The following is a 25,249-nucleotide window of genomic DNA, read 5'->3' on the forward strand; positions in this document are numbered from 1 at the left end:
AAGTTGACCACCTGTCTAAGTTGACCACCATAATACTGCACCGCGAGTGGTCAACTTACACAGGTTTCACTACCATTTGCAACTACATATTTTGCGAACTCAGCCTCTCAGCTATCGCACTTATAAAAAAACAGTAAGAAATCATCTCTAAAGAGCCTGGATCAAGAACTTCGTGTAGCTCTTTCCAGCAGAGCCGAGTATCAAACGTCTTCGCGAAAATTAGTGTCAAACGGAAGTTAGGTGCATGGTTTTAATTTCTTGCTTGCTTCTTTCTTTGAAACATTATTTGATAAATTGTTTAACTGCAGTGTGCACTTTAATGACATGTTTGACAGAAATGCTTTGAAACATATGAAGCATAATTTTCTGTAAATAGCTATAGTTTTGTTGTTCATTATCAACCTCAATACATTCGAAGTATTTCTGCTTTCTAAATAAATTTAAATAGTGAAACCTGTGTAAGTTGACCACTTGCGGTGCACTTTCTTAGTGGTCAACTTAAACAGGTGGTCAACTTACAGAAGTTGAATTATATGACATAGATCTAATTTTGTGCCTGAAAATAGCGGTCAACTTAGACAGGTGGTCAACTTACAAGGGTGGTCAACTTTACAGGTTTTACTGTACTACGTTTGTTATAATTGTTTTATTCATATGAAAAAAGTCCCCCCCCCCCCGTCTTTTTACCAATGAATGATAAAAACATTTTTCTATATTACCATTGCGAAATTAAGTTCAGTGTGCCCCGTTGATCTAGAAATTTCTTAAGTGTGCCGCAAAGTAGAAAAGGTTGAGAAGCACTGACCTATGACACACACGAGATCAGACCAACAAAAACCTCTATCGTCTCGAATTCCGGTTATGCTATCATTTTCGGATTCAAAGCCCAATGATCTTTAAAGCAGCAAACAAAAACATTTTCTTCAACTCAGAAACAGAGGAATTGTCTTCAAGAGCTGAGGAGGCAGTGGAAAAAAGGGAGAAATGCGTTCCACGAATAGGCTTTCCAGGAAGATTAACCAAAGGACAGTCGTTTCGCGCACTTTCTTGGAAGAAGAGTAAAGGGATGAAATTCACAGGTTTGAAATGTTAAGATGAACATTTCAATTTCATGTTTAAAGATCATTCAAGTTAAAAATTATTTCGCTCTGTTATCCGGATTAGTACTGTTCTTTGGTAGCTCTCTTTCTTAAAATTGTGATTCCTTAGAAAACCGAAATGATAGGAGTGAAAAGAAAGTATAAGTTTTTTTCAAGTGATGAAAAAAGGAAAATTGTAGAATACTGACCAAGTTAGATTTGCTGCAATTGCTAACCTCAAGAGCATAAATAATGAATCCAAAAAAAAAAAAAAAAAATCAGGGACCAAAAAGCAATAAAAGACTTCTTCTTGAAAAAGATATGCTTAAAGTTTCTTTTACTGTCAAAATGATTCCTTAAACTCTCAATAAAGCACTAAATAATGTAATAATAGAATAAATACCTAACAAAACTAATAAAGAGGAATTTTAATCAAGAGCCCACGTTATCTTTAGTATCGATTTCAAATTTTCACCATCATATTTCAAATTTCTATAAAAAGTCTCTTAAAGCCCCCGTATTTCAAAACGTCTTTATCTCGATTTTTTTTCTTTAATGTGAAATTCGAAATATACAGATTCGACTGTATGCAATATTCCCACTGCGCGGCTCATAAAATTAAACATATTTAACAATTTGCAGAATCAATGACAAACAAAGGCTGCATATACATGGATTTAACAAATCAATCTCATTTCTAAAGCGAAGTGTCAACTTTCACTCAATTATCAAAAAATTGTCGCAGCAGAGGAAGGCGTCTTTATGCTTGAGGGTCACACATGGAGCAGATTTTCAATGGCATTGGGGGGGGGGGGGAGAAATGAATTTTTGACCTTTGTTACTCAGGAAAAAGTCGTTCTGATTTTTTTCTTTCTCTTCCCTCCTTTTCTCTCTTTTTTTTTTGAGACTAACGTTTCGGGGGGGGGGGGGGGTTGTCCCCAAACCCCCCCCCCCCTTAGCTACGCCCCTGATCTGGGGTGCCATTTCTTTTGATAACTGGACCCCTTTGGTCGTAATTAGAGGTACACTTACTGCACAGTGGTACGTCGACGACATCCTAAGACCTGTTTTGTTGCAGTTCCTTTTGCAGTACCCTCGGTTGGTTTTCAGCAGGCCTATGCCAGATAACATACGGCACGTGTTGTTATGAACTGTTTGCAAGCTTGTCAAACTCTTCCGTGGCCTGCCAGATCGTCAGATCTCTCTCCCATTGAGCATGTCTGGGATATGATGGGATGGTGATTGCATCTGGCAAGGAATGTTGATAACCTCGTCCGACAGTTGGAACGCATTTGGTTGGAAATACCGCAGGACAACCTCCGGGAGCTTTATCGGTGTTTCCCACGTCGTGCTTCAGCTTATAATTATCTAGGCTAGAGGCGGGTCAATACCTTATTGGCCTTGTTACTGTAACTCTGACATAAATTATTCAATAGTTCTAAGAATTTAAACATTTACTATTCTGTGCATTGTCTTCCTATTCACCAATTTTTGTCTCAATCGGATCACTCCTTCTTGGTGCGTCGGTTTTTTTTGTTATAGAGTGTATCACCAAATGATCGTCAGTCTGAGACCCTATATTAGTTTTGTATTGAAATAGGTAATTAATAGTCTCAAAAAAATGAGTAAATAGGCTTTTTAGAACACTCGATCGAAAACAAAAAGGGAAGTACACAACTGGAACGTACGCACACCCCACATGCGAAATTTTAACATTCTACAGCTTACCATTTTTGAGTTATGACTTATGAGAGATACATGCGTACATCCAGCCGCAAGAAACGACGCAATAATTAACTTGTTTGGTACCTGAATGCAGTATTAAAAACTCTTTCAGGGTGGACTAAAATAGAAATTCATACTGAAGTTTAAGTAAACAATTTTATATGAAAACAATAACTCCCTTTACTTTGCATTAAAAAGTAAAACAGCAAAGGTCTTTTTTTTTTTTTTTTTTTCAAAAACATCGGCCAATTCCATCGGCTTTTCGATGTTTTTAAGGCCGATGGGCCGATGTTTCCTGCAAGTTAACATCGACAGCCGATGCCGATAGCTAAATTGTTGAACCATCGGCGCCGATGCATCGGTCGAATCCTAGTAAATACTTGTGTAACCGTTGAGTTTACGGTATTAATTAGTGTTCACTCTAGGAAAAAAAAGGGCAGGGTGCTGGCCTTTGAAAGGGGCACTTTTAAAAAAAAAGGGCACTATTTCAATGCGGTCCCACCCCCCACCCAAGACCAATGATGCACCACTCAAAAAGTCGTGAGCGCCCCCCCCCCAAAAAAAAAAATTAAGAGGAGAATTAACACTTAAAACACCTTGCAAAAATTCAAACAGTCTAGTCTGCACCATGATCAACCGCCCCCCCCCCCTCAAGCGCCGTCACCACTGACTTTAGTATTAAATATGATTTCATCCAGAAAACGCACTTGTCTGCAGAATAGAGTTAGCTCCCCCCCCCCCACACACACACACACAAATGCCAACTAAGCTAAGCACATTTTCCATACTCCATAGGAATATTTGGCAAAAATTGAAACTTGGCTTTGGGTGTTTTTCAACACTTTTCAGACCATAATTTTAACTACCTATAAGAGTTTTAAAAAAATTCTAGGCATTTCAAAACCCTTTGAATTTTAATTTAAGAAGAATAGTGTTTAATTACTGATCTCCCCTTTCTACCAAAGAAACTGCCTAGTAATGTGCATTGTGCCATTGAGTATTTTAGTACACTGTAAAAAAAATTCGGAAACGTTTCAGAGTATATCGTGCAGCTGCGGTTCATGAAATTTTCAAAAACGTTTCTGAGTATTTCGGAATCCTCTTTATGTAACGTCCAGAAACGTGTCTGAGTATTTCGAAATCCTCTTTCTATAATTTCCAGAAATGTTTCCGAGTATTTTGGAATCCTCTTTCTGTAATTTTCAGAAACGTTTCTGAGTATTTCGGAATCCTCTTTCCGTAATTTCCAGAAATGTTTCTGAGTATTCTGTGCAGCTGTGGTTCATGAAAGTTTCGAAAACGTTTCCGAGTATTTCGGAATTCTCCAAACAAATTTCAAAACGTTTCTGAGAATTTCGGAATCCTTTTTCCGTGATTTTTTTCTAAAAAATAATTCTTTACTATAGTATTGCATGCCATATCAGTTTCAATTCTTTCATATCTAAGAGCAATGAAACAAGCAATTTTAGAATCATACGTGGATTTTTTTTTTTTTTTTTTTTTCTGAATTTCTAATGACAAATAGCATGGTTAACAGCATAAAATATGCACAGTTATAAATTTTTGAAAATTTATGAAATAATATAGTAGTTTCATTCATATTCACAAAGTCGTCGGGGGAGGGAAGGGGAGTACTTTCTCAAAATTGGGATTGTTTGCTAAACAATATTAAACTTCAGTTTTTCTCTCAATATTTTCAAGACAAAATTATCAACATATTGTATTTTTAAAGCAGAACTTAAAAACATATCTTGTATCAAACTTGATAGCTTTTATTTTCGGATAAAATTTGACAGAACTTACCTACACTTTGCGTTCCGAAATTCGTTCACGTCAAGTCAATTTCTTTGACGAACAAAGTGTACCGAAAAGTACCAACAGAGAAATTGATGAATTTAAATATGACACCAAAGTCCCCCTGCTGGAACCATTCGGGTTTATTCTTCTGTTCTTGCCCTTTTCCAGTTTATCACAAATATAGATACTTAATCAAAATAGGTTACTGATTTTATTTTTAGAGTGTGCGCAAAATGCATTATATATTTTATTTATTAAAACATTGAACTCTATTACATGATTATTCCATTTCATATATACGAGAGTCCCCCCCCCCACACCATAAGAGTGATGGTGCATCCATAAAATGATATAAAGCGCCCCCCCCCCCCTTAAAAAAAGCAACCCCTTGAAAATGTCAATGGCACAGTCTGCGTGGTGAACGCCCCTCGTCTTCTCCCCATATGTGCATTGCATATTAATAACATAGTATTTAAAAAATGATCACTTTCACAACGATGACATGAAATAATATTACTTTTTATTTCGGCATGTAAATGCATCTGTTCCATTTTTGCCACTGACTCATTCCTCCTGACTGTCCTACATTAAACTAGTATATCCACGAAGGAAATGTTATTTTCGGAACAACTAATGTCAAGGAATTTTTTTATTGTTAACCACATTTAACAAAATGAATAAGCAGATGAATTAATTGCATAACCATGTTCTTACTAATAGATAATATGGTCATTTTCTAATGGTATAAATATTTTTAAATGAATGAATAAATTATAATAAAAAAAGATAATGCTGGCACATTTTTTGTGAAGTATATTACAATACTAGAAAATATTTGCATTACCATATTTTTAATGAATTAAACAATTGATTTTTTTTCTTTTTGAACCAAAATGTATCCAAGTATTTCGAAATAACTTTTCTGTGATTGCTTCTCAAATATAAATCTTATTTCTTTTGCGTAATTAATCAGTTTCAGTTGGTTACAACAAATAGTACACCGCGCACATAGGTATGTAGGATAACTTGAAATTAATTCGATAAACCCAAAAACAGTTACAATTTTAGCCTCATCAAATGCAAATCAACAAAATTATAAATGTATTTAACAACATGTTTTAAAATATTCATTAATACTTACAAGTGAACATGAGCGGAAGAAAATCTAAGTACCTCCATTACAACTGAATTAGTAATCCCAAGGGTTTCGTTTCATTAAGTATAAACACGGGTGTTGAAACTATTCACGCTTGAACACACAATATATATCTAATTATGGTCGCATTGGAAATTATAAAGAAGCAAATGGTTATTAACTAACTTAATTGCTGCGTACATCGTCTAAAAAATCAAGGGCAGTCCAAAATGCATAGGCGTAAAATTAGTTTCGACATATTTTACTACTCTCTAGACATGAAATAACAAGTAATCCAATGCTAAACAGTTGCTCACTGCAGCAACCATAGATAAAAAAAAATAAGTTCTCGTTATTTCCGACTCATTGGCGCCCGGGTTGGAAGGATGAAATAGGTTTCGAAGCGTTGCGTCATCACTTCCGCTCTAGATTTCTTGAAATAACAAAAAGCTTTCTGAATATTGAGGTATTCGCTATTGGATGAAGGATTCCTACTATTTCGGAAACGTTTCCGATATATCTAGAAACGTTTCCGAAATTTGTTACAGTGTAGACATCAAAATCGTGATAAGTGTAAATTCTCCTTTTTTCAATATACTACGCTTCAAATAGAGTAATTAACTTAAAATACTGTGTGCAGTGCTTCAAAATTCAGTGGTAGCAAGTTGCAAAACTAAAAAGACTTTATTTGAGCTATATTTCCTAGTCTTGGAATTGTTCAAATTCATAACACAAATGTGTTGGCAGATGTATGCACTCCTAAATGCAATACATAAGCAACTTGGGCCAAGCTAAGATTTTTATCTCAGACAATTTTTGTGAAAATTTAATATATCGGCATTTTAATTTTGTGATTGTTTTAAAAATCAATTGTATAATATTTATAAAGGAAAAAGAAACAGTGCAAGATCATTTTAGTTAGAAAAAAGCACAAGTATGTCAAAAGTATGCTTTTTATTGTGTCAATAAGTGTTTTAAATAATCTGTTATATGAATCACACATATAAAAAGATAATAAAAATTCTTAGAAAAAAGGAAAGAATTGAATGAACGCCCAGTCAATGCGATATTTTTCCATATCAAACGGTTTTTAGGGGGGGGGCTGGGGATGGGGGTTAAAAATCTAAGATAGTAAAAAAATACCCTTGCATTTTAGCCCAGTAAACTTTGTACTATGTTCTTCTTAGGGAACAATCAGAAAGTTAACTTTCCAGAAACAGATGTGAAAAGATTGCTACACAATCACTAGCAATGCGCTAAAATTAGCTAAGCCTAATTTCCACGTGCAAACGAAAAACGGACACAAAGGGCTGAAATGTTAGGAAAATGTCCTATTCCCTCTCATTGTTGATTCCCAGAAGATCAAGGATGGGAAGGTATGAAACAAAGATCTCTCCCTTCCCAGAGGACCCTACTCCTTCCCACAACCTGTCAAATACCCACCCTCAGTAGAAGGAAGAACATGCCTTTGTTTCCTACTGATAAGCCTGTTTGAATTCTACTATAAGAAATCTGGTGACTCCTTCGGAATTTTTCAACTTTTAAAAATTTTAAAAACATAATTCTGTAAACTGTTTGGAACATTAAAAGAAAAGGGGACAGGTTTCCCAAGTAATTTTTTAGCAATGCGACGTGTCCCTCCGCCTTTGAGTTAACTTTTGACTCTCCTTGCCTCTTAAAAGTTTCAACACAACTTCACAGAAGCAAAATTTTTTTCGAAAGAAAGATTCACACAAGCCTGTCCTTGAAACGTCACGCCCTCGTTTCAATCACTTATCCACATGAATCTGATTGGAATATATCTGAATGTTTTTAGCATTATTTTTTAAACTAAACATCAAAAATATTTTCATTATTTTAAAAATAATTACTATTGAAAACACTTGGATTTCGTATGTAGCTAGTGTACTAAAAAGTAAAAAAAGCAAATTTTTTGAATGACTAAACTTCTATCAAAAAGGGCCCTTTTATCTGAAAGCGCGGTGCTCCTTTTTGGTCTAAGGGAAACACTAGTTTCCTCTGGGCATTTTTTTCTAAAACCGAAATCAAGTTTAGGCTATAGTGCAAATAAAAGGGTTACGGGGCTCTCCCACGGAAATTTATAAAAGTGAAATTTTAAGCTATCTTTAGTATAACTTTTGTTCCCCTATCCCAAGAGCTTCTATTGTTTCTTCTTAGCTAACAACCTTTTTAAAAGCCTTAAATTCATTTCATCATGTAACGGATGCACAATGTGATTGCTGGTCTACGATTGAAATATCATCTATAGCAGATGGTGCCCAACCTACGGCCAGCGGACCACATGGGGCCTGAGAAACTTGTCTACGTGGCTGGTTGTTGTGTTACATGTTATGAAACGCAAAATTTATTCTGAAACATTTCAAACCTACTGATCATCTTCATTCGGCCTTATGAATGATAGTTGCAAAATTTAAAGCCAATCAGTCACGTATTGGTTTCTAAAAGATACAAAGTTCGTATCAATAAAATAAGCAAAGAAGTAATCATGGAAGCAAGTTTTTGTTTGTGATTGTCTTTCATTTTCCTTGTTTTTCCATTCTATTTAGAAAAAAATAATACATTTTATATTTGTTCTGGGTCGCGATATCCTTCTTAGTATGAGGTGTATCCTAAGGTAAAAATGAAAAAGGTTTGGCACCTTTTCCCGTTTTAGTTTATACACAATTTCGATTTGAATTGGAAAAGTAAGAATTTAAGCAATTGTTGGGCGGAAATTTGTTTGACAAAAAAGGGTCAACTTTTTAAGTTGCCCCCCCCCTAAGCAGTTGGCCCAGTCGGGGATCCCCGACTAGTCGACCTGCCCAGTCCGCCCCTGTATATATATATATATATATATATATATATATATATATATATATATATATATATATATATATATATTAAGGTGTGTCTTATAATGCACTTTTTAAAAAAGTTTTGAATTTCTTATGGGGCACCCCTTTAATTGCTTCCTTTTTATGAAAAAATACACACAAAAAAGTTTCATAGAATTTGAACATAATTTAGGGGGTGCTACCAGTGATTAAAATTACATTCATTTTGAAAAAAAATGGTGTAAAAATTAACTCTTGACATATTTTTAATCAACATGAAATTATGTTGGTTGGGTTTAACATATCACAAATACCTGTTTCTTATATGTACCAGAAAATAATAAGCATTTCATGGTTGTCATTTTATGTAATATAGTCAAAAAAGCATTTGAAAGTTCGGTAATGCCATTCATATCACAGGTTTACACTTTCGGTCTTTTACATTCAGCAACATTGTAATTTTTCTCTTTGTTACTTCCATGTGACAATACAAACTTGTCACTGATTGCTACTTATTATCCAGACTAAATAAATAAATTAAAAAAAAAATAAATAAAAAGAGAGAGAGAGTTGAAAAATTTTGCAGCAGTGGTAGCACCCTCTAAATATTATTCAAGTTTTATTTTTAATATATGAGAATTTTTTTTTCATCCAAAGGAACAAAATGAGAGGGTGCCTCATAAAAAAATAACACCTTTAAAAATAAGACGCACCCTAATATATATATTATCGGATCATTTACATTTGCGCCATTGGGACAAGCCATCACTTATTTGAATTTACCAAGCACCCTCAGATGTTTCCCGACTTGCTCAAGCGATTCATACATTCCTTTTACTATTTTATATAATTGAGATCCCCAAGGTAAAAAATATATTATTATTTTTATTTGAAAGTGATTACTTAGGAATAGGGCTGGGTGATATACTGATATATCGTCATATATCGATATATAACTATTACCACGGTAACGATATTTAGATTTCTATCCGTCCAATATATCGGTTGAAACGGAAATACGGGACATAATTACGAAGAAATTGAAATACTGACTCAAAAATGCAATCTTTGATAGTTCTGTGTGATGGGTGAGTGTTTGGAATTTCAAGAAATTATCTGCATTCTTCAATCAGTTATTTAATATTTATTTATAGTAAAAGGGGAAATTAAAGGGGTCGCCGAAGGTCAAGGTGGGCCCAATGTCAGTTTAGTCTCCGGATCCCATCCCCCTATAAAGATTTTAAAAGCGGGGCCCTTCTAAGGACCGTGCTCCAAGTTTCTGACAAGGCTGATATGGCCTTTCGTGGGCCCTGAAAAGTGAATGCGTATTGGTTTTAAAAGCATCTTATTGCAACAATTAAAAATAACCAATACGGTTCATAATTCTAATTAAACGTAAACCATTGATATTACGCTGAATAAAAGGTTTGCGAAATATACTGAACAGAAATGTTTGTATTAAAAAAGAAATGAAAAGCGAAAAAAACCTAATGAGATTAAATAAAATACAACGCCAGCTCAATCATTTCCATCAGAGCTGTCGTATCTCACTAAAGGGAGCGCAACTCATAGCTGAATGAAAATAGCTTTATCTTCGATAATAAGAGGGAAAATTTTTATTCCGTTCATAACACGAGGCACCACTTGAAACGGTTATCCAATTTATTGCGTTATCGCCGGGAAACCTTAAACTGAAACTTTTGAACATCTCCCCAGACATTACCGTTAATGCGCTGACATAGCGTTTTTTGCGAAAGTTGTACGCATTAACGTTAATGCGCTGACAAAGATTTGTTTGTGAAAGTTGTACGCATTAACGAAGATGGAATTGAGTTCTACCATGCACGGGCATGGGTTCTTTGTGAAAGTACTACGCATTTTCGGAAGAGTAACAAGTATCATGATTGAAAAAGCTGAGCTTGTCGACTGATGACATTTATTGGATGGTTTACCAAGATTCTCTAAGACCGTCGGATGAAGATAAAAAGTAAGCACAGTTTTAAAGCACTTTTTTTTATTTACTAATGTAACAAATGAATAATATACATAATTCCTGGATTTTAAAAATTATGAAAAATTTCATTGAAATAAAAAAGTCTTATAATTTATTTAAAAACGCCAAAAAAAAAAGTTTACTGCATTAATTTTTATAATATTCAGATTTTTTTCAAAAAATAAATAAATAAATAAAATTTTTAATTTTAATTTTTTGCCCCGAAAATATTTAAGTTACATATCAAATTGCAGTGCATTTATAGCTGCATTTTTTAAAGATTTATTATTAGTATGTTACATAATCTTACTCAGCTAAAAAGTAAAAAGTCTTAAAGCAAAAGCTATTAAATGACTAAAAACAAACTATTTAAGACATCAATACGAAATATAGTTCAAAGTACATTCAAATTATTGAGGCTGCTCAAATTGAAAGATTTAAACAAAATATTGAATTGAATATTTAAAACTTTTTCGTTGCGAAGCACTTTTGTCATGCATTGAGATATACCATTGAGCACACCCTCTCCCCCCCCCCCCCTCCCAGGAAAGTTTTGAATTAGAGAAATAATATTATATTTGGAATTTTGTTTTGTTGTTTTTCGATCCTTTGCACCCCCCTCCCTCCACAATATATCGATATATCGAAAATATCGATATTTGGAGAGCGATATATCGCTGTATTAAAATTCTGATATCGCCCAGTCCTAATATAAACCTAATCGTAAACATAATATTCACTCAGAAATGAGAGGGTCCAAAAATTTTTAGAAATTGTAGTTTTAACAAGAAGTTCCGTCTAGAACTATACGAGCCTACTTTCCCGTATACCCATACTACTTTCTAGTACCTGATCAATATTCTCAAAAATAGCTAAAATCGCAAATTGTTTCAAAAGGAATAAAGTATTCCTCACACATCTAAAAAAATTTAAAAAAAAAGCAGCACCTTTTAAACAAAGCAGCTAATACACTTTTTTCCCTTAAAAAAAATTCTTTAACAGCTTTCAAAACGAAAAAATAATAATTAAAATTAATAAGCTTATTAAAATAAATACATCATATCAACAAAAAAAAATCGTTTCTTTTTCCCCTGTTGCCAAAAATAATTTTTTAAATGAATTAATGCACTTACCAAAATAAATAAAAACAATAAAATGTCAACTTAAAGAAATACTTTTAATTGTCAAAAAAAAAAAACATCGTCTGCGCATATCGTTATGTAGAAACATAAATGACTTTGAGTTTACTCGCCGAAAACTGAATACCTAAATTAAAACTTTAGCGTGAAAATAAAAACAAATCATATCAACAATAATTATTTCACAGTGAAAACCATAGCTGCGGAGTCGGAGTCAATCTCATTTTGGGATAAAGGAGTCGGAGACGAATGTCCAAGAATCGGAGTCAGTCATTTGTCCTCCGTCTATAAATTTTTGCCTAAGCTACGAAGTCAGAGTCGAAGTCGGGGAGTCGGAGTCCGATTAATTATCGGCACAAGAGTCGGAGTCAGGTGCCTCTAAATTCTCAGAGTCGGAGTCTGGAGTTTGGCGTCAATAGCTATTTCTAACAAAATTTGTTTGAAATAAATCCGCCTTCAAGTACGGAATCTACATTGACTTTCAGTTTCCCCGTAGGCGCTAATGTTAAGTTTTTTTGAACTGTTCAAAATTGAACAAAAAATAGTTCAAATCAAAAAGTGAAATATGGGACTGAGGTGTCCTTGCCGAGATCTTTCGAACAAAAAAAAGTTTGTTCGAATCGGACTATTCATTCAAAAGTTATTAGGGGGGGGGGACAGACAGACAGACCGACAGACATTTTTCCCCATCTCAATACCCTACTTTCCAATTTTTAATTTTTCGATATTTATTTAATTATTTTATTTATTTTTGATTTTTTTTTTTTTTTTTTTTTTGCGACATTTTTAAGATGCAATTAAGCCTTCTTTCATGCTTTTTTCTTCTTTTTCTGACTTTTATTGGGAAAGTAGGCTAAAAATGCATTTTAGACTATTTTGGTTATGTTAGGGGGGGAAAGATTCAGGGACCCTTCCCCCATCCACTTTTCAAAATTGAAACTTTTAAAAATGCAATTATTATATCCGATTATGTTGGGGAGCTCTATCCCAGAAATTTCTTGAAATTGTAGTACTTACTATGCAATTTTAGCCGATTTTTGATGATGTAGGGAAAAGAGATTCAGGAGCTCCCCCTCGGAAAGTTTCTGAAATTTAGCAATTGAAACACGACTAAAATTAGCTACTAAAACGAAGTTTTTAGAGCATCTTTGGTAATGTTAATTTTAGGAAAGTTCGCGAATTCTTCCTCGGCATTTTCCAAAACTGAAATTCCAGAAATGCAATTGTAGATTATCTTCAATGATGTTATCAAGTAGTTTGAGTGCTCTCCCCCGAAAAGTTTTTCGACATTGAAGCCCCAAAATCGAAATTTTAGACGATATTAAGTTGAAGGTGATTCGGGGGGATCCCAGAAAAATGTTACAAATTAAGGTCCTAAAAACAAAAATTAGACAATCATTAAAGATGGATAGATTGCGTTTCTCGGGGAATTTAGTGGTTGCACTCTATTTGAAGTTTTTTGAACTTAATGTCCTAAATATGTAATTGTAGGCCATCTCTGGTTACGATATTGGAAAGGATGAGGCTTGGGAACTCTCCATCGAACTTCCCTTTCAAAATCAAAGTTTCAAAAATCCTCTTTAAAACTCCCTTTGGTAACATAAAATGAAGGGATAAATTTCGAGTTCCCTCCTTTCCCTTTCTTTGCTATGTCCCTACTTTTTTTTTTTTTTTTTTTTTTTGCGTGTGTGTCAATCATTGATATAAATATTGTGAAAACCATTCCCGAGCTTTTCTTCTACAAAACCATTTGAGTGCTTTCGTTTTAAATAATGAAATTTTTTATTTCCAGCCTGATAGTTTTATTTGTTTGAAGTACGAGCGTTTGCGGGCTCAATAAAAATACATTTAACATTTTTGATTGATTTGGTACCTTTAAGTGATACAGAAGTGACTCTCGCCAAGGGTGCAACAAGAAGAGGGACCGTAATTTACCAAGATTATTTCTAGAGACGTACCGAGTACTCGGCCTTTCACTACTTGGCCGAGTACCGAGTTACCGAGTACTCAGCCTTTCACTACTCGGCCGAGTTACCAATTATGTTTTAAGAAGAACCACCGACACACATATGATGAATTTTGACCTTATTGAAATAGTAGTATAGACCTCCTTGTCCATATAATAGTTTTTAAAACTAAATTCCTGCTGAAATTTAATTACGCATTATATATACAATTTTGTTTGTGTCAAAAATTTCACAAAAAAGAATTTTTTAAAATTAAAAATAAATAAATAAAAGGTATGATTAATCAAGTTGGAATTAGAACAAATTACAGTAAAATCCCTCTTTCTCCCGTCTTTTTCAGTGCATAACATGTGAGCTAAAGAATGTAAAGACATTCAACAAAAAAATCCGACTTTTGTCGGATGCCTTTAAATCTACGAGCCTCCATTTTGTGCATTGAAAAAGGAATTCCTTGTAATGCCAAAACACGTGTCTGCAGAGTTCCTGCACTGTGCTTTTAAGGTTGTTTTATTTCCTTTTATTTTTTAAGCAAAGATATTTTTACATTTTTTATAACTAATTTTTGTTTGTAGCAAAAATCCATTTTTAATATAAAAATTCCATGTTTTCTATACTTACCTTTTTTGCGTAATTTTTAATAAATAAGTTTAACTTTGGGGACATTAAAATAAAGATTTATTCCATTGAAGCATTACAAACTTCATTATTCTCAAAATTTAAATTTGACTTATAAATTTTAATTGTAAATGATTGCAGAATATAATGCTTGCTCTTTTTTATATAAATTTTAGTATCTGTCTTGGACAATATTCAATTTTTTGCAACTACTCGGTATTGGTTGAGTATCTGATCAGAATTTGGCCGAGTACCGAGTAGTTACCGAGTACTCGGTACGTTTCTAATTATTTCGTTAAATTATCCTGAGTTCAAAGTTAATTACTTTAATTATTTTTTCAAAGAAAATTAGTTACGATAGAGCTAGAAGGATAAAAGACGCAATCCGTAATGCCCCCCCCCCCCCGCAAAAAAAAAAAAAAAAAAAAAATTGCGTGCATGTCGCATTTTTTGTGTCTTCTTAATACTTCTACACTGGATTGTCTCCCCTTCTCTCGACAAAAACATTCAAGGTAGTATTAAATTTTGGCTTTAATTTCATAAATGCTCCGAGTGAGAGTCTTTGAAAACTCCTCCTATAACATTATCAAAGGTATATTTAAGGCTAAAAAAGCATTTTTGGCGCTTCAATTTCGAAAAGTTTCCAGAGAGGACCTTGAATCTCTCCTCCCTCTCAACATAACCTGAAATAGTCTAAAGGTGCGCTTTTCGAACTATAATTTCACAAATTGGGGGGGGGGGGGGGGGGTGAGAATCCTCCGTGGTTCCTTCTCTCTAAAATAGTCAAAGATGATCTACAACAGCGTTTTCAGAAACTCAAATGCAAAATTTGCCGGGGGAGGGAGCCGAACCTCTCATTCCCCAAAACCTACTTTGTCAAACATTGTCTAATGCTCCGTTTTTACAACTATAACTTCGAGATTTTTCTAAGGGGAGAAATCTCCGGATCCCCTTATTTCTAAAATATTTCACTGACGAATGTTTCATTATAAATTACTACATGTTATTTTCATTAATGAATTTTCATGAAACGTTGTAGGGGAGGGCGCCATCCTTGGAGTTCACCGGGGACGCTATAGATTCCTTAGGCACGCCACTGAGCATCTTAAATTTACACACGAACATCTTTATTTTTCTTTTATGAAAAGCATGATATTTCTTGATATTTTTACTAAGCGTTTCAATGAGCTTCATTCAAGAAAAAAAGGGGTAAAAATCAATTTTAAGGGTGTCAAAAAGAGTTCCCATTCAAATTTGGGATCTGAATTGATTTCGCGAAACATAGCCGTGCCGCACCGTTTCATGAAAACATTTTTTTTCAATCATCACATAAATAAAATGTGTATTCAGGAAGAAATGATGAAAGCTGATTTTGTGATGTGGAAGCTGAAGCTGGTTTGTAGAAGTTGCCTTGCCCGCCAGCCACAACCGAGTCGCCTCATTCTCATTTCATCCGCCTGCACGTAAACAGCAAAACATTATGGTGCTCCAGACTTAATCTTGTCTTTTTTTTTTTTTTTTGAGCTAATGGGGGTACCGCGGTACCCCTGGTGACCCCTGTGCGCACGCCTCTGACTGTAGTAAGTAAGAAATGTTGCAGTTCTCAAAACAGATGGAAAAATTAAGTTAATCACAAGAAAAAAAACCAACTCTTACTATTTCAGAAACAATTAGGACCATCAAAAAAAGAAAAAAATCTACAACATGACATACCATTTCACCATGCAACAGATCTTCCAAAAGCTCTGCATTTCCCCATAATGCAGCTTGATGCAATAAACGGCCTGGGAAATCTTCTTCATTTTCTTCAAGAGCCATAAATTTACTCCTAAAATGAGATGTTTTATAAATTTCTGAAACACTTATGTAAACAAAAAATACTTGTTTTCATACAATAGTTAAGTGAGCAATAAGTGAAACTAAAAGGACGAAATATTTCTTTAGGGAAGGCTGATAACATTGGAGAGAAAAAAATAGGTCTACAATATAACTGGGGATGATTTGGCATTGCAACTTCCATGTGTGTCAGAATCATATAATATTTTTCATTCCTTTGACTGTAAGGGGACCAGCACTATCAATAATAACATGCTGAAAGGTTGACAGTTTTTTTACATTTTTGTGTTTGTGCTGTAGGGGAGGGTGGGCCACAATGAGACACAGGCCACAATTAAACATTGTAAATTCAAAAATAAATACAATTCTGACAGCTACCACCACCTAGGAGAAGTAAACATAACCAAAACGCTTCCCAGAATTCCTAGTTCCATGCTGTTCTATGCTTTTGTTTTGTAGAAAAAAAAATTAGTTACTATTTGGACACACTGAAAGTTATTTGGATAATTTTAACGCATGGTTTATTTTAATGATATGAAGCAAAAAATTTTATTTTGTTGTTTGGGCCCCAATGAGATAAAATTTTGGGCCACAATGAGACGTCTCAAGTAGCAGAAAGCGAGTGTAAAACAACATAACTTGCCCCAAGTAGCAGTAAGCAAGTATAAAATATTTTCTACTTCTTGTTTTAGTTTACAAACAAGAAGTTCCGTCTAGAACTAGACGAGCCTACTTTCCCGTATACCCATACTACTTTCTAGTACCTGATCAATATTCTCAAAAATAGCTAAAATCGCAAATTTTTTCAAACATATTTTTTTTAAATATTTTAAGCTGATTTCTAGGAATAAAATATTCCTTACTTTTCTTCAAAAAAAACGAACAAATAAAATAGCAGCACCTTTTAAACAAAGCAGCTAATACACTTCTTTCCATTAAAAAATTTTTTTAACAGCGTTCAAAACGAAAAAATAATAATAATAAGTTCATTAAAATAAATACATCATATAAAAAAATCGTTTCTTTTTCCCCTGTTGCCAAAAATAATTTTTTAAACGAATTAATGCACTTACCAAAATAAAAAAAAAACAATAAAATGTCAACTTAAAGAAATAATTTTCATTGTCAAAAAAAAAAAATCGTCTGCGCATATTTTTCGAGTTTATTCACCGAAAACTAAATACCTAAATTAAAACTTTAGCGTGAAAATAAAAACAAATCATATCAACAATAATTATTTCACAGTTAAAACCACAGCAACGGAGTCGGAGTCGGAGTCAATCTCATTTTGGGATAAAAGAGTCGGAGTCGAATATCCAAGAATCGGAGTCAGTCATTTGTCCTCCGTGTATAAATGTTTGCCAAAGCTGCGAAGTCAGAGTCGAAGTCGGGGAGTCGGAGTCCGATTAATTGTCGGGAACAGGAGTCAGAGTCGGTGTCAGGTGCCCCTAAATTCTCGGAGTCGGGAGTAGGTCGTCAAGAGCTATTTCCAACAAAGTTTGTTTGAAGTAAATCCGCCTTTAAGTTCGGAATCTATATTGATTTTCAGTTTCCCCTTAGGCGCTAATGTTAAGAGATTTGAACTGTTCAAAATTGAACGAAAACTTGTTCAAATCAAAAAGATATTTTCGATACATGTTTTTTATCAAAAGTTTTTCCCTACAAAGTTTGTTTGAAGCCACTTCGCTTCTAAGTTCAAGATTTATTTTTGATTTGAATTTCCCCGTAGGCGCTAATGTTAAGTTTTTTTGAACTGTTCAAAATTGAACGAAAAATTGTTCAAATCAAAAAATGAATTATGGGAATGAGGTGTACTCGCTGAGATCTTTCGAACAAAAAAAAGTTTGTTCGAATCGGACTATTCATTCAAAAGTTATTAGGGGGGGACAGACAGACAGACCGACAGACAGACCGACAGACAGACAGACAGACCGACAGACAGACAGACCGACAGACATTTTTTCCCCATCTCAATACCCTACTTTCCAATTTTTAATTTTTCAATATTTATTTAATTATTTTACTTATTTTTGATTTTTTTTTTGTTTTTCGCGATATTTTTAAGATGCATTAAGCCTTCTTTCATGCTTTTTTTCTTCTTTTTCTGACTTTTACTGGGAAAGTAGGCTAAAAAGAAATCTCTACATAGTATAAAATGAAGTCCCCAAAAAGCGTCTGTCTGTTTGAACTCGCAAAACTCGAGAACTACCCGGCCGATTTTGCTGAAATTTTCACAATTTGTTTCTCTAAGTCCTACGAAGGTTTGCAGACCAGTTCGAAAACAATTCGATGAATAGTTCTTTTTTTTTTTATTCCAATTTAGGCCCAATTTTCAAATTCCCGAATATGGCGGTGAAAAATTACTTGCAATTAGTAATATTATATATCGTTGGAAAGGGAAGAATTTTCCGCGTTCTACGCAATTTGTTCCAACGCTCTAACTTAATTGCGGCGGGAGTTATTGACGTTTTTAGCTCGAATTTGTTTAGGCTTAGCTGAAATTTAGGCGCTACTTTCTTCATTAAATTTATCAATAAAAAGTGAAGGGATTGACCTACAGTTTTCTTTTTGACAGCATTGGATAGAGCTGCTTTTTTTACTCCAGATCTAACTCGACCTATGGTCGGAAGTTAAACTCTCTATCTCCATTAGAAAAAAAGTTACAAGCGAATTAAATGAAGTTCAAAAATCTGTTCACTATTCAAGTTTTTAACCATTTTATTTTGCGTTTCCACGGTAACGCTTTTTGAATCCATTATTTCCATCTTTCTCATTTTCAATTCTGAAACTTATTTTATTTTGTGTTTCCATGGTTACGCTTTTTAAATCCATCTTTCTTATTTTATTTTAATTTCTTAAAAGTATTTTAATATCTGTCGTCATTGTTTGGAGGGGAAATTTTGCATGCTGATTTTTTTTTCTTTTATTTATGCCTGATTGTTGAATATACGTCACTTGACACAATTTTTGTTTTCAAAATAGACCGAACAAAGCCGGGCAACGTAGCTAGTTTAACAATAAAAAATAAGCTTGGTTTTAAAATATTTATATATTTTTTAAACTAATTATTACAAATGACCTGGGACCTTAAAGAAGGGGATTTTATCTTAGATCATTTCCCTTTGAGTGGAAAAAGCTCAAGCTGACAATAAGTGAAACTAAAAGAAGGAAATATTTCTTTAGGGAAGGCAGATAACATTGGAGAAAAACAATTTGGTCTACAATATATTGGGGATGATTTGGCATTGCAACTTCCAGGTGTGTCAGAATCATATAATACTTTTCATTCCTTTGACTGTTAGGGGACCAGCACTATCAATAATAACATGCTGAAAGGTTGACAGTTTTTTTTACATTTTTGTGTTTGTGCTGTAGGGGAGGGTGGGCCACAATGAGACACAGGCCACAATTAGACATTGTAATTCTATAAATATGTATCTGTCATTACAAAGTGTTCTGATAATGAGGTAGAAATACAGTGCCCGAAGAGAGTTTTAACCCCTCTAAAAACAAACTCATGAATATAGATCACGATATTTCGAATATTAGCATCCAAGATATCCTGGGAAAACTGCCTCAGCCACGGGAGGGGTTTTGGGGTTAAAACCCCTCCCAGAACATAAGCACATTCATCTCCTCTGTTAAAACCAAGGGGGAAAAGCAGAGTATTTGAGCTTTTCCAAGCGGAATAGGTTTCAACAAAATATCTTATTGCGTTTAATGATCGGGAAGCAGTCAGAAATTACTTTTAAATTCTTAAAATTTAAAGTTATATTCTGTGTTTTTTCCCACTTCTTCGTTTCATACTGATATCAATATGAATTATTAATTGTTTTTAAGCAAGTACTTTGAATGAATAATTATTAATCTATAGAAATTCTTTGATATTGAATAATCACACATTGTAAATGAATGGGAAAGTGAGCAACAATTTTCGATTTTGAAAACCCCTCCCAGAAAAATTTTCTGGCTGCGCCGCTGCCTCAGCCAGATATCCATTCAGAAGGGAGAGTGCTTATAATGCAATTTCCAGAATCTATTAATACTGTTGAAAAACACTAAAATTTAACCTTTGCTTTTTTTTTTAATACTTTACTGAATTGTTTAAATGCAGTGCTAAAATGCTGTTGCAAAACGTTTTGTAATAACTGTGTACCGAATTAAGTTTCTTTAATAAACTAGCTAAAGGTACTTATTTTGCAAACTTTAAAGTAAAAATACAGTGATTATTCAACTGTCCCATTGTGGCCCTACTTAATGTCTCATAGTGGCTCATAACTGGGCCACAATGAGACACTTTTCATCAAATTTATAAAGCCTCATAACTTTTTTTTCTGACATTAAATGGGCTAAATTTGATGCAATATACTATAATTTGATACCTTTAATATAATCAAATATGTTTCTGTGCTTTAGAACTTACCAATATACGAAAAATGAAAAATATGTTTTTTGTCTCATTGTGGCCCACCCACCCCTATAATTGGACAGGTTTCTACAGTTTCATTGGAAATTCATTAAAAAATTTATCATAAAAACTAACATACACATCAATGTGTAAAATAATAACATTCAATGAAACATTTAGGGGAACATTGGTTTTTATTTCTTACTTTGAAGTAGGGGTGCACAACTTTTTTCAGTGAAGGGCTGTGAGATCTCAACGGTTTTTTGGCTCCCACGACGATTATGTCTTGTTTGGGGGACATTCTTGGAGATCACACACAACCATGAGTTATCCCATGGTCTTACACAAGATCCCTTTCAAGATTACGCAAAAGTTGTGGTCCGGAGTTTTCTTCGGGGGTCTGAAAAGCATCTGAGAGCAGAGATCATCATACCACGAGTCGGGGCTGAGCTCCGCAATTCTCTCAGGAACACAATGTTCCAAAAGTCTCGCTTGCAAAGCCATTAACATGAACTTTGCAATGAAGTTGATCCTCTGTGGATAATGTTACTACATTTACAAAAACAGTTAATTACTTGTACATAGCTGTATGCCATTAATCCAGATAAATAAAGGTTTTGTTATTATTTATGGTCTGGAATGTTACAGGGCCACTCCGAGCCGGGATATATAAAGTTTGGGCCCCGCTGCAACAAAATCTGCAGGGCCCCTCGGCAGAGGCCAGCGAAACAAATTTGCAACGTTATTAAGTCTCAGTGCTAGTTTTCTCCCCAATACTTTGGACCTTTGGACGTGCACTCTCCCTCTCTCCCCTTGCACTGTAGGGTCTGCGGGTACGCAGATCTAGGCCTGGGCTACTCACATCACAGGGGCACTAGTGGAGTGCCGCATGCACACCCGTCATTTAGGAGGTTCAGGAGGGGGCAACTGCTCCCTCAGCATAAAAAACAACTCCCTCAGCAGCAAAACATAAAGGAGGTTGCATGCAGTCTCAGGTCCACAAATTCTCGACCTCCTTCTACATTATAACAAAGTTTTTCCTTCTATTGAGTGCTTATTTTTTCAGGGGTGCCCCCTAAGGGGGGGGGGGGTCATGGCACAGAATGTGCCATTGAAATTTTGAAGAGGGTTTGTTTTAAGATGCAGTTTTCTCTTTTTGGGGGAAGGCTCTCAATTTGGGGGGATCTGTGTAATATTTGGGAATGGGGGGGGATGCCCTTGTTCTCGGAAGGAAAGGGCAATCCTGATTAATGGTTCATAAGTTCTTGTTTTCCAGTGGTTTCAAACACAGATTCAAGACCCAGAAAACGTTTATCTATGTTTACTCTTCACAAAAAAAAAATCTTACACAATACGAGATTGCTTACAAATTGCAAATTCAGACCCTGTTAGTTCAAATTCATTGATTTGATTGATTTTTTTTTTTTTAACTTGAGGAGCGATCCTCAAATTTCCATAACATTAATTTATTTCCCCACTCATGGGCAAGACCGTGTTATGTGTGTTATGTCACTGATTGAGTTCCTTTTTCTTTGCAATGCAACTTATGAATCATTTTTTTCCTCGATTACTTTGTTATTATAAAGATTACAGACTTTATTATAACAAAGTAAACATGTTTATTGTTTATGTGTAATTAATTCTATGTGTTTCATGTAAAGTGACTTTCAGTAACAAATATATATAAATAAATATGTTTTATTTTATTATTTTCTTTCCATTCTTCGAATAATCCGGATTTTCAATATTCAGGATTGGGTCGGATCCTAATTAATTCGAATTATCAGGGTTCTACTATATAATGGCGCAGTAAAAACATTAAGTTAAGAAATGAGTCAAATTCAATTTCTCCGCTATAGTAAAACAACCAGTTTTTATATTCACTTTACGTGGAGGAATCATACCATGTTTAAGGACCTCTTGCTAGTGCACTTAAAAGTGTTTTTAGCAACAATATGAAGAAAAAGAAGATATACTCAATTTATCTCTGAGATTTTGCTTTTAGCCCAATTATAGCTATTTCATACATAGGAGCCCAAAACACAAATGAAACTGTAGTCCTCTGAATGCTGTAAAAGAGCTGCTTGTATGCACTTGTTATACAATTCTTGATTCAGGTTTTCATTTATGAGATTGTTATGTATTTTCTAAACTTATGACAGTGATTTGATTGACAGATGCCGAGTTAAATTGGTTTTTACGCAATTTCCCTGATTTTATTATTATTATTTTTTTCCTATTCTTTCTTTTTTTATGCTACTCATTGCAGAAAAAAAAACATATTAGGTTTTTAAGCTATTATTAACTCAAAAAATATTGCACAGGAGGTTATCTGCACCCAGAATATATTCTTGAGGTGGATCACATGATGGAGGATACCTCAGAGTCAACATAACAAGCGCCGTAGCTAGAAACTCAAAAGGGGGTGTCCTGCCTAAAATCAACCAACTCTGATACTTAGAAATGTTCATTGAAGCAGACAATTTGATTTTAATTTTATATATGCAGTTAATTACATGCGTTAAATTGATTAGATGATGAAAAAAATATTCTAATTGGAATGGAATAACTCTAATTTTAATTATTGCAGATTAATTTTGGGCTTCAACTGGTCTGAACCTGGAGACCACTTTCTTTTCTATGCTGCTGAACAATGCCTTGAAGTACCGTTCCATATAATTTTGGAAGAAGTCAAGACAGACCCATAAACCTTCCCTGAATATGGTCTTACTGTAATCTTTATGTGTGTTTCTGCAGATAAACTTGTAATATATTTAAGAGTGTTATATCACTGAATTGCCCTCTTCGAGCCCTTCAAGGGGATACCTGACTTTTGAGACACATGTATTTGTTTTGTATGTACATGTATGTAGTTGTAAAGGTGTAATTGCTAGGTAGTACAACCATTTTGTCTCCCATACATATATTACCTAGTACATCATATTTTGTAAAATTTAAGTATTTATAAAGTACTGTGGGAGTGCCTACGACAAGATTCTGACTTTGGGGGTTGTTGGTTGGACTGCCCCTGGGATCTCGCGGTACTGATAGACTGGAAACGGTAGGAGCGGGAGATCCCAGGGAGAAAATGTCAAAAATGTAGTCTTTATGTCCATACACATAGTAAACAAGAACACAATCTTTTTAAGTGTGTGCATTTACCTATAAAAATAAATAATGATACATTTAAATTTCAAAAAGAAGAAGAAATTCATGGAACACACTAAAATTTTTCAATGAACACGAGAGGAGAAGTGCTGGCTTAGACTTAGCTTTGCTTACAAACAGTTCATCATTGCTTACAAATAGGATCTAGAAAAAAATATGAGTGAAGCATGTTTGAAATAAAAAATGCGTTTACTTTATATACCTTACAGACTACACATTCATTTACAATTGAACTTCGCAAGAATGCATTGGAAATGAATTTTTACCTATGTATGCAACAAATCAGATTTCTGCAATGCATGAAAGTTGAGGAAAAAAATACTTTTTCAGATTATTAGTAGGTTGTTTTGAAAACGTTGAAGAAATGTATGAAATGCAGTTAAGTGACACATTGTACGATTGCACTCGTGAGTTAAATTATTCCATAAGATTCACTTCCTGTGTCATATTGCAAAACATTTTATGGCAAAGTAATTGAAAAAGTCAACATCCAAGTGCGTCCAATTAAGTCCTTTAATTAGCAAGTTATAAGTATGTTTTTTTTTTTTTTTTTTTTTTTTTTCAAATTTGTAATAAATTTAACAGCTTCAGAAAGAAGCAAGGAAATCTAAAGGCGAGAATGCTCATGAAACAGCAAAGTGAATCTTATTGTACTCGAAAGAAAGAATTCAATATTTTAAGTTGATCGTATAACAAAACAAACGAAAGAAAAAAAATGCTCGAAATAAAATGAAAAATTTGTCTACTAATCAACCGGAAAATTTTAAAAGTTTTTTTTTCAATTATTAAACAAATAAAAAGAAAAATACAAACCTAATTAGAGAAAACTGTATCAACTACTTAAAACGAAGGAAACATATCAATTGCTACACATTTACATGATGCACATGTACTAACAGAACTTGAAAATGATTCACATTCAATCAAAATATTTTCACCGGTTTCAGTAACACACAATCAGTAAAATCCTATCTGGCAATATGTATTTTGATTTGACCAGCACAACAGAGAGATCATATTAAAGAGAGGAGAAGCTCACTAACCTCAAATGTTTATGTTACAGTTTAGTTTTAAATCTACTCATAGGCGGCAGATGCTGTATCTTTTGCATCTTCTGGAGTGGTATCAATGGAAATCAATATTGTCTGCCACAAGATTCTCCAGGAAGCAAAATCACATGATCAGCTTAGTGCCATCTGTATGGTTGAAACGTGGTAACTTGTCATCCATGCTGCCATCTAGTGGCTAACTATGAAAGGTAATTTCAATTGTAATTGAGGAGAAAAGTTGGTGCAATTAAACAACGGTCTAGGAAGATTGGGCGCCGAGAACATTGTGCCCAATGTTCTGGGCACCCAATGTTACAGGCGCCCAAAATGCTCGGTGCCCAATCTGCGTCGCAGCAATCTTCCTATTTCTGGGTTTAAGGGTGTGGCTTTGCTCCCCCTGGTTTTGGGGGAGGGGCAGGGCCGTATCCAGAGGGGGGGGGGCCTGACGGGCCCGCCCCCCCCCCCCCGAAATCTGAAATGTTTTGTACCGTAAAACAAGGGTTT

At 34.3% G+C, this 25,249-nt stretch overlaps 1 protein-coding gene across 1 annotated transcript in view; it reads right to left on the minus strand.

Annotated features, from left to right (window-relative positions):
• The window catches only part of LOC129224781 (uncharacterized), a 69,109-nt gene extending 44,505 nt beyond the window's left edge, over positions 1–24,604 (minus strand). Inside the window, exons 1-2 of the mRNA XM_054859329.1 lie at positions 24,510–24,604; positions 15,998–16,112 (exon numbers count right to left, since the gene is read on the minus strand). Of these exons, the coding sequence (XP_054715304.1) occupies positions 15,998–16,102 (105 nt within the window). The 5' untranslated portion in view covers positions 16,103–16,112; positions 24,510–24,604. The remainder of the gene's footprint in view (positions 1–15,997; positions 16,113–24,509) is intronic.
• Between the last annotated feature and the right edge of the window lie 645 nt (positions 24,605–25,249).

The sequence above is a fragment of the Uloborus diversus genome, chromosome 6, assembly GCF_026930045.1.
Source record: "Uloborus diversus isolate 005 chromosome 6, Udiv.v.3.1, whole genome shotgun sequence".
Taxonomy (NCBI): Eukaryota; Metazoa; Arthropoda; class Arachnida; order Araneae; family Uloboridae; genus Uloborus; species Uloborus diversus.